Consider the following 13,340-nt stretch of genomic DNA (forward strand, 5'->3'; position numbering starts at 1 on the left):
TGGTTGATAACTGCATAGTGATTATTCTGAAGACCTGACAAATTGCTTTAAAGAGCTGACTGAAAAAAAGTGAAAATTGCTTTGACTGCCGCTATACCAAACGGTTGACCATGTTTTTACTGTTTTAATTAATGACTGTTAAAGTCATTTTTAAGAAAGACTGTTTTAAATAATGGCTTACACACACAGCATTGTTGGTTTGCAAAAAAATAAAAAATCAAATAAAAAAATCAAACAAACATAATCCTATTGCACTACTACACTTGATATTTGTTTTATTGTAAAAAATAAAATAAAATAAAACATGTTAAATGAGAATCTGAAATATTTTCTGGTATACTTCAAAAAACAAAGGTGATTTAGTATTCAAAAATGTTTTATTTTGATTATGTTTTCAAATAAATTGGTCTTACATGTCATATTTTCAGATTTTCACAGTGTATGAATTAACTCCGGTACTTTTACTATAAACTAGCATATCAACCATTTAGTAGAGGCTGATATTTTAGAAATTATGGTATGTGTTAAAAAAATACATTGAATGTGTTAACTAGCAACATTAGGAGTTAAGAAATGCAATCCAAACATTTTTTTCTTGGTATGGCAGTTAAAGAGTTAAACTGCTCCTGTTTTAGAAATAAAGGACTAAATGAAAGAAAATATTAAGAAATGACACAAACTTTGCCCTATAAAGAATATATTATTTTAAAATCCTGTTTTTAGAATACTCATAAAAATAGATTAATATTATCTTTCAGCTTTCGATTACGTTCATAAAAAGGCAGAGTAATTATTTTTATTATTTATTTTTGAAGTTTCAATTCGTTTGTATATACATTCATTTGAAATAAAGTGTAGATACAATTTTAAACTAAATGAAAATGACAATACTCATGACAAACATGCAAAAGTTGAACTGAATTAAACGAGCTAAAATATAAACAAACAAACAAATAAATAAATGAACAAATAAATAATTAAGTATTATTTTTTACTTTTCTTTTTACAAAGTAAACTGATTAAAAATAACTAAAATAATATGCACTGGCAGTCAAAGACACTTAATGAAAATGCTTTAACACAATTGAACAAAATTAATAATTAATTAATTTTGTATTTGAGCATTTTGTTAAAAGTTTGAATTCAATTTTTATACTGAACTTTCTCTATAATTTTAAAGTGTTAGTAATATTATTGTAAATTTTGTCTAATTTTAAAAATATTTATATGACTTAACCAATGTTTTTTTATTGTTAAAAATACAATATTTTATTGAGATATGATAGATTCATACTGTATTTAATAAAATATATATAAAAAATACTGAGTCTCCTAGTCAAAATGCTTAATGTATGCAATGTTATCAAAAGTTTGTATTTAAAAAAATTTTTTTTCACATTACATATATAAAATGGCAGCTGAAAGAAGATTAGGATCTGGGATTTACAGTAAATCTCCTAAATGTTTTGACAATATACATGAGGCCAAAAAAGCATTTACATATATGTAGCATATCAAAAAAGTGAATAACACATTGAATCCCAGAATCTCAAAACTACATTAATTGAAAAAAAATAACCTCCTTGTTCACAGACAGCAACATACACTTTTAAAACAATCATCCCTTACCCTTCATTCTTTGCCCTGATGCGACTGTGTGACACTATCTTGTCATAAGCTGAAGAATCCACCTGGTCCAGGGATGAGAGCACAAGGATGGTGAAGGTGGCTGTAAACAGGAGGATCATCCTGAAGAATCCCCTGCAGATCAAACCCCCTCAAAAAAACAGAAAGAATGGGAGAAAGCAGGAGAGAAACAGCCTTTATAGCAGCCCTCCCCTTCTCTTCTATCTCAAACACACACAATGACAAAGAATAATAGAGAGAGAATCAACCTGCATCATATGGTTCTGCCCCCTCCGTGAGAACCAGGAGAGCCTAAGAAGGACCATCTACATTTATATATAAAGACAGAAAGAAAAAAAGCCAGACGGTGTGAAAAAGGAAGCATCTGCAAATGTTTAAGTGCATGACATAAAACTGCGAAATTACAGAAATTAGACATGCCGGATGTTTAAATGCACTTTGTTGCTTTAAAAACAAATATTCTGCAAGAATTAGACAATTTCTGACACTAGAGCTAAATATAAGGCTTGTGTTTTCAATTATGCAAATGTTTCATAGTCAGAAAACAAAAATGTGTACTGAATCATACTCTGTTTTTACTGTAATGCTTTATATTACATTATACAGTGATCATGTTTATATAGATATATATTGTAGCATGCAGACACACACACACAAACAATATATGTGATTCCCTAATGCAAATTAACCATGGTATTATTATAGTAAAATTGATGTATTACTTTTTTTTGGCTTGGATGAGCCGTGTTCTCATTAATGGATACGTTTCATAGACAGAAAACAAAAAGGTACACTGAATCATAATACTGTATATTTACAGCATAATACTGTATAGTACTATAATACTTTATGTTACAGTAGTCATGTGCACTTAATACAATAAATATTCTTTATACAGATATTACTCTTGCACAAACATACTGTACATCTTGTGCAGTATGCACATATATATCCAGTATTTGTATCCATTACAAAAATAATAGAAGAAGTCTATGAAGCATGTTTTGGTACTGATTACTACTGGTATAACTGCAGTTTTATAAAATACATAAATGTTACAAAAACCACAAAACCCACAATTATTCACTAATAACTTAACCTGCTCAGATGTGCTGCTGTTTTGTGAAACTGGATGTTCATATCTGGGTGATAATCATACTGTAATTGTTCAATCTCCTGGCTGTTTCTTCTTCATCCTCAGGCTCGGGCTGCTGTCCATGTCTGGATCTTGATGGTTTTAAGCTGGAGCTCATGGTTCAGGCCTCAGGTGCTCCTTTGGACAAGTCAAAGCCAGGTGGAAACGTTTTAAAAGCTCCCAAGAATCTCATCTGCATTTATCTCATGCTGTCTGGCATGGAAAGGTGAATGGAGGAAAAAGTTAACCGAGAATGGGAATAATAGGGGGAAGGGATTTGAACTGATGTCAGAAAACAAGATTTAGGAGTCATGGTCATTATTTATGTCTGGTTTTAACCCTGTGTGTGCATCTACCTCTAGTGGTGAAGTTTTAGCGGTACACAAATTACAACAATCAACTGCTTTTGCTGCAAATTTCGTCTTAATGATATAATGAGAGGCTTGGAAAAGGTTTTGCTCAATTATTATAAAAAAGGTACTTAATTACTGTGTCAATCTGTAACGTAAACTTGAAATAACCGCGTGTTATGAGGTACATTGTAACGTTTACACGATAAAACGGAAGTGATTCATACAGCCGCCACCAAAACAGCTTAATAATATAAGTTACAATAAATATAATAACGTTCTAGTTTTTACCATTTGCCAGTTAGTTCCAGACGACGCCAAAGCAGAATACAATTGTAAGGAAATCTCTGAGGAACATACACGTTGTGGTGAATATGGTTTGTTTAGCTAATTATAGAATCAATGCTTGGAGAATCGGTTCAGTGTGATTCAATAGGCCTAATTAGAATTAATCCAATTTGACTGTGGTGGTCGCTCGCCCCCGCGGCGCGAGCGACTTGCAAATGTCATTACACACAGACGAATCTCGTCGAGTCACACATGCTAGCTAAAGGACTTTGAGGTTTGTTGTCTTTATGTTTAAATTTTTTTTCCAGTTTGTTCCGTTGGTTTGTTTCATTTCTCGAATCATCATTAATGTACAAACCAGCAGGTGCATTTCTCAGAACTATTCGTACAGCAAAAGTCTTTAACTTGTTCAAAATCCATTGTTTATCTCTCAAAATAAAAAAAATTAAGTATTTGTTAATGAATGTACAGTGCCACTCGATTGATTAATCCTTGTCGAAGTAAAACTGTTTCTCTCTTCAGATTGGAATCTCACTTATGATGACAAAAGTCAAGTCCACTTGAAAGTTCACCTATTGTTGAATGGAAAGCATCTCTTGACTCTCATAAGGACCATCTGCTTGTCTTGAGGTACTGTCACTTCGCACCATTTTCTTATAACTCACAGCAAAGAATTTACTTAAAAAACGTATTTTGTTATTTACACTACTTTTTACCACGTTGTTTAGGCTATACAATATATAAGTCAGAAGATATTATAGAACTAGGGTAAATGGAAAAACACAAAAAGAACAACACAAAGAAATTAGAAAAACGTATAGAAAAAGGCTTTATTTTTCCATTGAAATTGTTGGTTTTTAAGTACATACCATATATTAAATTAATTCAGTTTTCCTGTTTTAAACATTTTGTTAGAGTACACACATATACAGTTTATATATATATTATATATTCTGCTTCAAGTACATCTTACTCTCTCTTTGTTGGTAGTTTTAGTCAGACAATGTAGCACTAAATGAAACCGTGGTTTAAAGTGCACGCTTTATTTAAAACATTTAAGTACATAGTAGATAAATTGCTTCAGTTTGATAAAATAAGTACTACACAACAGAGATAATGGAACAGTGACAACCGAAAGCTGGGAAATATTTATGATGGGACACAAGTGTAGCGAAATTTGAGTAGGTTTTACTTGTTTTATTTTTTATATTTCTCCACAGACTCATTGTAAACAAAACAGTTACAAGTAAATTATACTTGCAAGCTGCAAGCTTCATTTTCTACAACTTTGAATTGAGTAATAATATAGAGTTTTAGGTTTATTTTGGCCTGAACTAAATATATTTTTTTCTGTAGTATTCACTTCACCACAGAATAATGTTTATCAGTGAACTTTTTCTATTAGACTTTTTAAAATATGCAAGGTTGCTCCAGTCCAGTTACCTTCATCAGGTTTTCACTGCCAAAACCATTGGTGGCCGTGGTGTATGACAGAAAGTTTCAGTAGATGTCATTCTCTCTCAAGGAAATGCCAAAGTAAAGCTGTATGGGTCGTTCACATATCATATGAGAAGCACTTCTCACAAAAAAATACAGCATACATTTAGTTCTTATTTGGGTTCAAAAACAACACAAACAACACGGTTCATCAAGATGATGACAAGGTTTGTTTGAGCTTGGGTCAACCATGGCTTATTATTATATGTATATATTATTACGGTGTAATGTATTTGCTGTGTATTTAAAAATAGCGGTTCCTTTGTTTTCATTCTCCTGACTTGTGCACGAGCTAGTGATGTATCTCTGTAATTTAGCTGCATGTCTCGGTACCTTTTTTGTTGTGCTAGGTACCCTTTCGAAAGGGAAATCAAAAAATGGTACAGTTCAGTTCGCTTTTTGGTATTTTTTGACAGTGGAAACGGCCATAACAGCGTACCGTAGTGTACCATACCACTCAGTAGAAATGGGCTATATGTAATATTATATAAACAATTACTGTAAAAATAAGGCACTGTCTCACTCAGACAGCATCATAACTGAAATGAAAACTTATAACCATCTGGAACATACTACAGTATGTACATGATAAAATAGTGTTCATAAGAGGGCATAAATGTCTGTTTGTGCATATGTAAGTGTCTATTTCTTAAATTTGAACATGTTGTAAAACTATTGCTGTAGTGCTGTACCAATAAGTAAATTCTTTTCAATATTGATCAAAATTTAAATGTAATTAGTTTGTAAACACCATTGTCTTTTTGACTGCTGTTTTTTGTTAAAACCACTTTGAAGCATTATTCGGTAATTTTAATGTTGATACTGATGTTTCATGGATTGATTTAGTGAAATACAGTACCACTTCGTCATCTACAGTTTACCGCTGGTTCACAGAGTTTTACTGCTGATCCGAAATAAACCCTAAAGCCAGCATAGATAGGTTGGGTGAACGTAGTGGGGAATATGTAGATAAGTCTCATTTTGTCAGAGATGCTGAAGAAGGACACAATTCCTGCGCTGTAATCCACATACACTCCTAATCGAGAGGACTTTATTTTAGAAGTGTTTACGCTGATTTTAGTCTTTTTGTTTTTGTCCCATAATGCGTATTTGGTAGGAGAGCAGTACAAATTCATAGACTGATCACTACATCCAAATTTGCAGTCATCACCCCTTCCCTTTCTGCCAATAGTGTTATAAGACAGTGATAAACCAACACCAGCACTCCCACTCCACTCGACCTCCCAATATGCACGTCCACACACACTCTCTTTACACAAGACCTGAGGCCAGCAGTCAAATCTCTCTGGATGATCAGGATATCGCTGGACTGTGCCATTGTTAGTGGCCACTCTGTTCCCTCCAGACAGCTGGATTATTCCATTCACAGTGTTTGAGTCCATTGAGAGTTGGTGTGAGTCTGAGGAAGGCAAATCACTGTTTTAAATGGATTATTGCATTATTGATTAAGTTTTTCCGTTTTTTTCAGTCGCTTTGGTGCATTTCTCACAACACTATTCACATTTGCACAACAGTTCATGCATTTCTCAAAACAATTAGTACAAACTGCAAAACCTAGTTGATAACCTGCAAAAGCATGTCACTTGCTCAAAATGGATAGCTCATTCCTCAAAAGCAAGTATTCATGTCAAACAAAGTGTCGGTGTCATCAAGATGAAAAGTCATGACATCATTGTTTATGATCAGGATAGTCAAATGTCATGTTTTCATCATGGCAGTTTACTCTACATTTTTTTTTCAAAGCAAAAAATCTGATTTTGGTGACACTTCCTGAAAATGCTCAAGACAGCACTCTATACTATTTGCACAGCCATTTGAAAACTACAATAAAGTCAGACATCACTGCATTTAGTGAGGTATCTGAGTACAAGATACTGAATATGTATTTTTCACATTTTTACTGCATTTGGTCTTTACAATTCTAATTTATTCACAGCATTGTGCTAAAGAATAAATAAACCCTTATTTACAACAAACATGCAATTTCTTTGGGTAGAGCTGTGCACAACTGTAAACAATTTTGCTGTACATATTGGAACTTAACCTACAACATACACGGGTCTGTAAATCATTCATGAAATTGTTCAATTTAGGAGACATTTTCAGGAAAAAAAAGATTAACATTTTTTAAAATAAAATTAGCTTGACAAATTTTGACAACTAGTTCAACATGTTTGTATGTAATGACTCAAGTAATGAAATGAGGACTATTAGTTTTATATGGAATGACTATTCAGCATTCACAAGTTTAGTTAATTTTGACAGACATGACATAAGCAACTACTAATGTTATAAAACAACAGAGAGTTGTATTAAAGCAGTTGATGCATGTCCAAAAGCATTTGCAATTTGTTGGAAAGAATGAGAAACTGCTACTATGATGTGCAAAAATGACTAATTGTTTTGAGTAATGCATGAACTGTTGTGCAAATGTAAATAGTGTGAGAAATGCACTAAAGCGGCTAAGAAAAACTGTAAGTTATGCATATCATATATTTTTTAATTCATTTGCTTGAAATAAATTTTTTAAAATTAATTTGACTTAGCTCAAAAATGTAACCATGGAGCATAAACAAAGAGTTCAGATACAATCTGTGCCATCTGAAACTTTGTTTTAAAATTTGCATTTTGTTCAGGCTCCTGCATGTAGGTTTAGTTATTTCACTTCATTGTGATGAATATCTTCTTCTATCTATCTATCTATCTATCTATCTATCTATCTATCTATCTATCTATCTATCTATCTATCTATCTATCTATCTATCTATCTATCTATCTATCTATCTATCTATCTATCTATCTATCTATCTATCTATCTATCTATCTATCTATCTATCTATCTATCTATCTATCTATCTATCTATCTATCTATCTATCTATCTATCTATCTATGTCTATGTCAATTTTATCAACAGGTGCAATGCAATTTAAGTCTTAACAAAAACAGACAGGTGCAAAAATTTTGAAATAACAGCCTGCAGAAGCTTCTTAGTCAAGGATAAGTACCTAAAGCCTTGCCCTTAGATCAAATCAACCCATAGATTTTCGATGATGTTCAGGTCTGGGGACTGGCATGGCCATTCTAAAACATTGTATCATATCTGAGCATGATTTTTTGGAAGATCTGGAACTGTGCTGGAACAGCAGGAAAAATTTTCTTGCTGAAACATCCAACCCTGGAGTAACTTCAGCTTCTTGACTAATTCCTACACATTGTTCTTCAGAATCTGCTCATACTGGATGGAATTCATGTGACCTTAAACTCTGTCAAGGTTTCTAGTACCTGTGCTTGCCACACGTCCCCACAGGATGATGAACCCTCCAATATATTTTACAGTAGGGAGCATGTTCTTCTCCTGGAATGCTGTGTTCTTTTTCCCTCATGCAAAGTGCCTATGGTTGTGGCATCTGTCTACAGTATATTTTTCCAAAATGATTCAGGCTTGTCCAGATGAGTCTTTGCTCAAGTGACTTTTCTCGTTGGCAGAATGCAGAAATGGCTTTTTCTGCATCACCTTCCATTGAGCTGTTATTTGTGAAGAGTGTGCTGAATTGTGACATGATTTATAATGACATTATCAGCAGCAAGATGTTCCTGGAGCTCTTTGAAGATGGTCTGTGGTTTGTCTGTGACCATTCTAACCATTTTTTGCCTTAGTTATTCAGATATTTCTTTTGGTCTAGCACATCTTTCCTTCACCAAAACTGTTCATTTGGCCTTCCATTTTCTTACTATATTTCTGACTGTGGAGATTGAGATGTTAAACCATTAGGATAGCTTTTTGCAGCCTTCTTCTAATTCATGTTGAGGAATTATCCTAGTTTTTAGGTCATTAAGAAGTTCTTAAGAAGCTCCCATGTTGCTACTTTCAGTTTCATAATAAGGCGAAGCACAACTAGCAGTCAGCTATCTTAAATATCCTTTTTCATGATTGGTTGCACCTGTGTTAGGATTGTTGAGGTTCACTGAGTCACTCAAATCAAATTTGTTTCAATCAATCAGCATTAAGTGATTGCAGGTTTTGAAATCCACGCAAAAGAGAGGGTGCCCAAGCTTTTGCATAGCCTATTTTTCAGTTTCAATTAAATTTCACACATCTTGATGAAAAAAATGACATTATCTAGCTTTCTCTAGAAACCGAATGGCATTTCACTGCGATCTTCTCTTATAAAGAAAGAGAACATTATTACACAGCCACAGAGGGGTGCACACACACACACTGTATATATGTGATAGTGGCATATAAACCTATGATGACATGTTTATGTAGGTATGGAAGTCATTGAGTGCCAAAAGTCTTAAAACATGTGAACTATTTGCATAGAGGATGATGTTTCTGAAGTAGGAGTTGAGCTTTTTATGCAGTTTTAAATCATGACAATGAGCCCTATTATACAGCAATTTTAATTTAGGACAGTGAGCCTCAATATACACCAAAAATAGTTGAAAAGTTTGATATAACATTGATATAATGAAATGCTCTATGTCTAGGTCTATATATGGAAAATCATTGGTGACAAAGTTATGGTTGAGAAACCCCAAAACAGTCACCAAACTGTGGAAAATTATTTCACATTTTTATCTTCCAACCTCCGGTTTTGCTCACAGTAAAAAAGTATAATTCGATGAAAATGTGTGTAAAAGTGTATGGAAGGACATACATTGCAGGATCTCATTCCGGTTCCTGGGCCCATCAGTTGGACTTTTGTAGCGCTTTACTAAAGAGAGCACAACTTATATTTAGTTTAATCTGCATGTAAGAACTGGATTCTTCGCAAACCTTTAATTTTGATGATTTGTTCCAGAATAAATACTACTTACTTGAGCCAGATACAACTGTCACCTCAGAATTAAGGAAATCATCCATTTTTTTCTTTAGTCTCTTAGAAAATGTTTTTCTAGCAGCAGAAGAACGAGCACCAAACTCAAAGCTGACCGTTGTTTCAGGAGGCGCAGAGAGAGTTGAAGAACTCTATGAAGAAATTAAATGAAAATAAAATAATGAAAACTGATCACTCCCGTATTAACCAGCACAATTAGATCATGATTAATTCTAACAATTCTCTGTTATGTTTTGTAATGATTAAACCTGGAATTTGTCATGATTTATTATAAAAGTCTTCCCACATATACACAATCATGTTTGTTTATAATTTTGATTAAATTGACATTGAAATTAAAGCAAGAATGGTTCATCAATGAAGGAAAAATATTTGCATTAAAATGTTTTTTTTTTGTAAATTGTAAAGCAAAATGTTTACTTTAATAATAAATTAAGTTAATAATAATTAATAACTAAAACCTTAGTAATGTTCTGTCTGTTAGTACTCTAAGTTTTTAGCCATGCATGACTTGGTGCATAAGAATATGTTGGCAAGGAATTTAAAAGTGAAAGTACAAAAACTTAAATCCTTTATACATTTATAGCCCAGTTCATACCTGATTCAGTCTGTCTGCTCCTGTTGACACATCATGGTTTCTGTGAATACCCCTCTTACATTGTATACAAATACTCATCTGGTCAGTACGACAAAAAATCTCCAAAAGCTCATTGTGTATTGGACAGATCATGTCCCGGAGCTGATCGGTAGCATCTATCAAATAGTGTCTCGCGCCTTCGAAAACATCCTCATGTTGTTGGAAGTGAATTTGACAGAGAGAGTTCAGACACAACAAACAGGCCTTGATGGCTTTATATTTTCTGCCGGGACAGACGTCACACTGCACATCTCCAGGTCCAGCTTCAGTTTGAGAAACATGAGTGGTCTGTGTCCTCTTGAATCTCTCCACCATTTCAGCAACTATCACATTCCTCCCTAAAACGGGTCTTGGATGGAAGTTCTGTCTGCACTGAGGACAGTTGTAAACTCCCCTATTAGCAGCTTGATCCCAGTGGTGTCTAATACAGTTCATGCAGTAGTTGTGTCCACAAGGGATGGTCACCGGATCGTTCAGTAGGTCTAGACAGATTGAACAGCTTAACTCTTCATGGCTCACATAAAGCCTGCCTTCAGCCATCATCCGTTTTGTGTTTGCATTCAAAATCTCATTTGAGATGAAGACAGCTTAACAGCAGCTATCAATTGCAATTGTTTCCTGGTTCTGTGGTGCAATTGTGTGAAACAGGTGTGCCTGAAAGTTGTGATGTTTATATTTTGTTGCACATTAACAAAGTCTAATCAAAAGTCCACTAGGGTCACAAAGGCCTGAGAAATTTCTGAGAAATGCAATTATAATGCAGGAAATATGCCTGCAAATGAGTGGCTGAATGAACAAAGGTCTTACTTTTATACAGAGTAATTGAGATTATTTATATAAGCTATTTATTACAGTCACGTTAAGTCTATACTGTAGATGAAAACATCTTTACCAGAACTGTAATTCACAATATACACACCACAGAAGTTAGAGGAAAGTTCATTCAGTAAAAAATAATACATAGATACTACTATACACCATCCGGACTCTATTGGAGGGGTCACCAAACTTGTTCCTGGAGGGCCGGTGTCCTGCAGATTTTAGCTCCAACCCTAATCAAACACACCTGAACAAGCTAATCAAGGTCTTACTTGGTATACTTGAAACAACCAGGCAGGTGTGTTAGGCAAGTTGAAGCTAAACCCTGCAGGGACATCGGCCCTCCAGGACCGAGACTGGTGACCCCTGCTCTATAGGATGGGACCAGGTTTTTACCGTTGAAATCATGGCCATTTTTTACAGTGTGGGACCAGCTGGAAATAATCTGTGTTGGGAATGCAATAAATAAGAAGCTACTTATTTACACATTATCTGGGAATGTTGCTTAGTTTATCCATTCTGGTGTAAAACTTTAAGAATAATGTCGCAACAGCGGAATGAACCGCCAACTATTTCAGCAAAAGTTTTACGCAGCGGATGCCTTTCCAGCCGCAACCCAGTAGTGAAAATGGGGTAGGTATGTGTAATTTAATAAATAATATAAATAATTCTTGTTTCTAGCGACAACCGCTCACACATGTACATTAATGTAATGGACATAACGGTTCTACTTAAGGAAAAAACGGTCATACTTAAGAGGGGTCTGTATAAAGCTTTCAAAAACGCCAATGAAAATTAATTTTGGACGCAGCTGATGAGTTTTGAACGTATCAGTTAAATGAACGCCACCTACTGGTATATCAATATAACTCTTTAAAAGACACTAAAAACATTCACCGCTAATGCACAAACCAACAGCATGTCTGGAATGCACAAATGTTTTCAGTATTTTGCTATTCCTCTGCCGAACTGTTGAAAATCCCTGTGAGGTCTGCTTCACAGTTCTGGATTTTAGCATTCACAAAGCAGAGCATGTCAGCGCATTGCCCCTTGCTACAGTGCAAATGACTCGCTGCTTTTTAAAACTTCATTCAAGTGCTCTCGGGCAGCACACTAAACTCTCTAGGGTGCTAATTCAAATAAATTATACATGGGCCTTTGTACCCTGGTGAAGGGCAGAGAATGTAAAACGAATTAGATGGAGAAATCTGCCCACAGTTTGACAATCCCCAACTCATCTAACTGCAGTCTTAGCTTATTTAAAAGCAGATCCTCAATTTTATGAGCATAGAAGACAACATATTTGCCCGTTTTAAATATGTCATACTGTGGGTCAAGATACAACAGAATAGAGTAAATATTACAGTAAACCAACTATAACTGCAATGAAATGTTTGTTTTTTCAGGCTCATGAAATAGTTGATTATACACAGAAATTGTAATATGCAATCAATTTTCTTCATTTAGAAAGAATTCTAGCAATAAAGAATCAGAAAGATGAAGGCATGATTGGTGCTTTGTCTTTGCCAGAAAATCCAGAGGAGGCCTATTGCTAATGCCTTCCATACTGTAATGATTTCAGCACGCATGCTTTCTGTTAAACAGGTCACTGGAGACAATTTATGTGCATAAACAATAGTCGGTGTTATGAGAAAGTTTTATATTGTAATTGTATGTTTAAAGAACAGTGTAACCCAGTTGGACTATGGCTCACCAAATATGTGTTTACATATTTATATATGGATATTTTTTTCTGAAATCACTTGAGACCTGTTGGAAATATTATTCCATGCATGAATTGATGCAAATAAAAGTCCATGTATATAAATATTGGTAGAAACCAGTCTTTTTTTCTTGCAGTCTCAATCTCCAAACTGCATGAATAGACTCTCATGTTAATTGAGTGCAATTTAAATGTAACCTGTAGCTTAACTGACATGCCAGTCTCCTGCAAACACACACACACACACACACACACGCACACACACACACACGCACACACACACACACACGCACACACACACACACGCACACACACGCGCACACACACACACACACACACACACACACACACACACACACACACACACACACACACACACTT

The 13,340-nt window shown here is 34.5% G+C and overlaps 2 protein-coding genes across 2 annotated transcripts in view; both read right to left on the minus strand.

The window, feature by feature from the left end:
* postna (periostin, osteoblast specific factor a) overlaps window positions 1-1,800 on the minus strand; it is a 46,067-nt gene extending 44,267 nt beyond the window's left edge. The window contains exon 1 of the mRNA XM_056466295.1: window positions 1,630-1,800. Coding sequence (XP_056322270.1) covers window positions 1,630-1,748 — 119 coding nt within the window. The 5' untranslated portion in view covers window positions 1,749-1,800. The remainder of the gene's footprint in view (window positions 1-1,629) is intronic.
* A 2,425-nt stretch (window positions 1,801-4,225) lies between these two features.
* On the minus strand, window positions 4,226-11,048 carry ftr54 (finTRIM family, member 54). Its single transcript, XM_056467008.1, has 4 exons — window positions 10,379-11,048; window positions 9,761-9,911; window positions 9,601-9,657; window positions 4,226-6,337 (listed from the first exon to the last, which is right to left on the minus strand). The coding sequence occupies exons 1-4, from the start codon at window positions 10,958-10,960 to the stop codon at window positions 5,784-5,786; spliced, it is 1,344 nt and encodes a 447-aa protein (XP_056322983.1). The 5' UTR covers window positions 10,961-11,048; the 3' UTR covers window positions 4,226-5,783.
* Window positions 11,049-13,340: the final 2,292 nt, after the last annotated feature.

Source organism: Danio aesculapii, chromosome 10 (genome assembly GCF_903798145.1).
Source record: "Danio aesculapii chromosome 10, fDanAes4.1, whole genome shotgun sequence".
Lineage (NCBI taxonomy): Eukaryota > Metazoa > Chordata > Actinopteri > Cypriniformes > Danionidae > Danio > Danio aesculapii.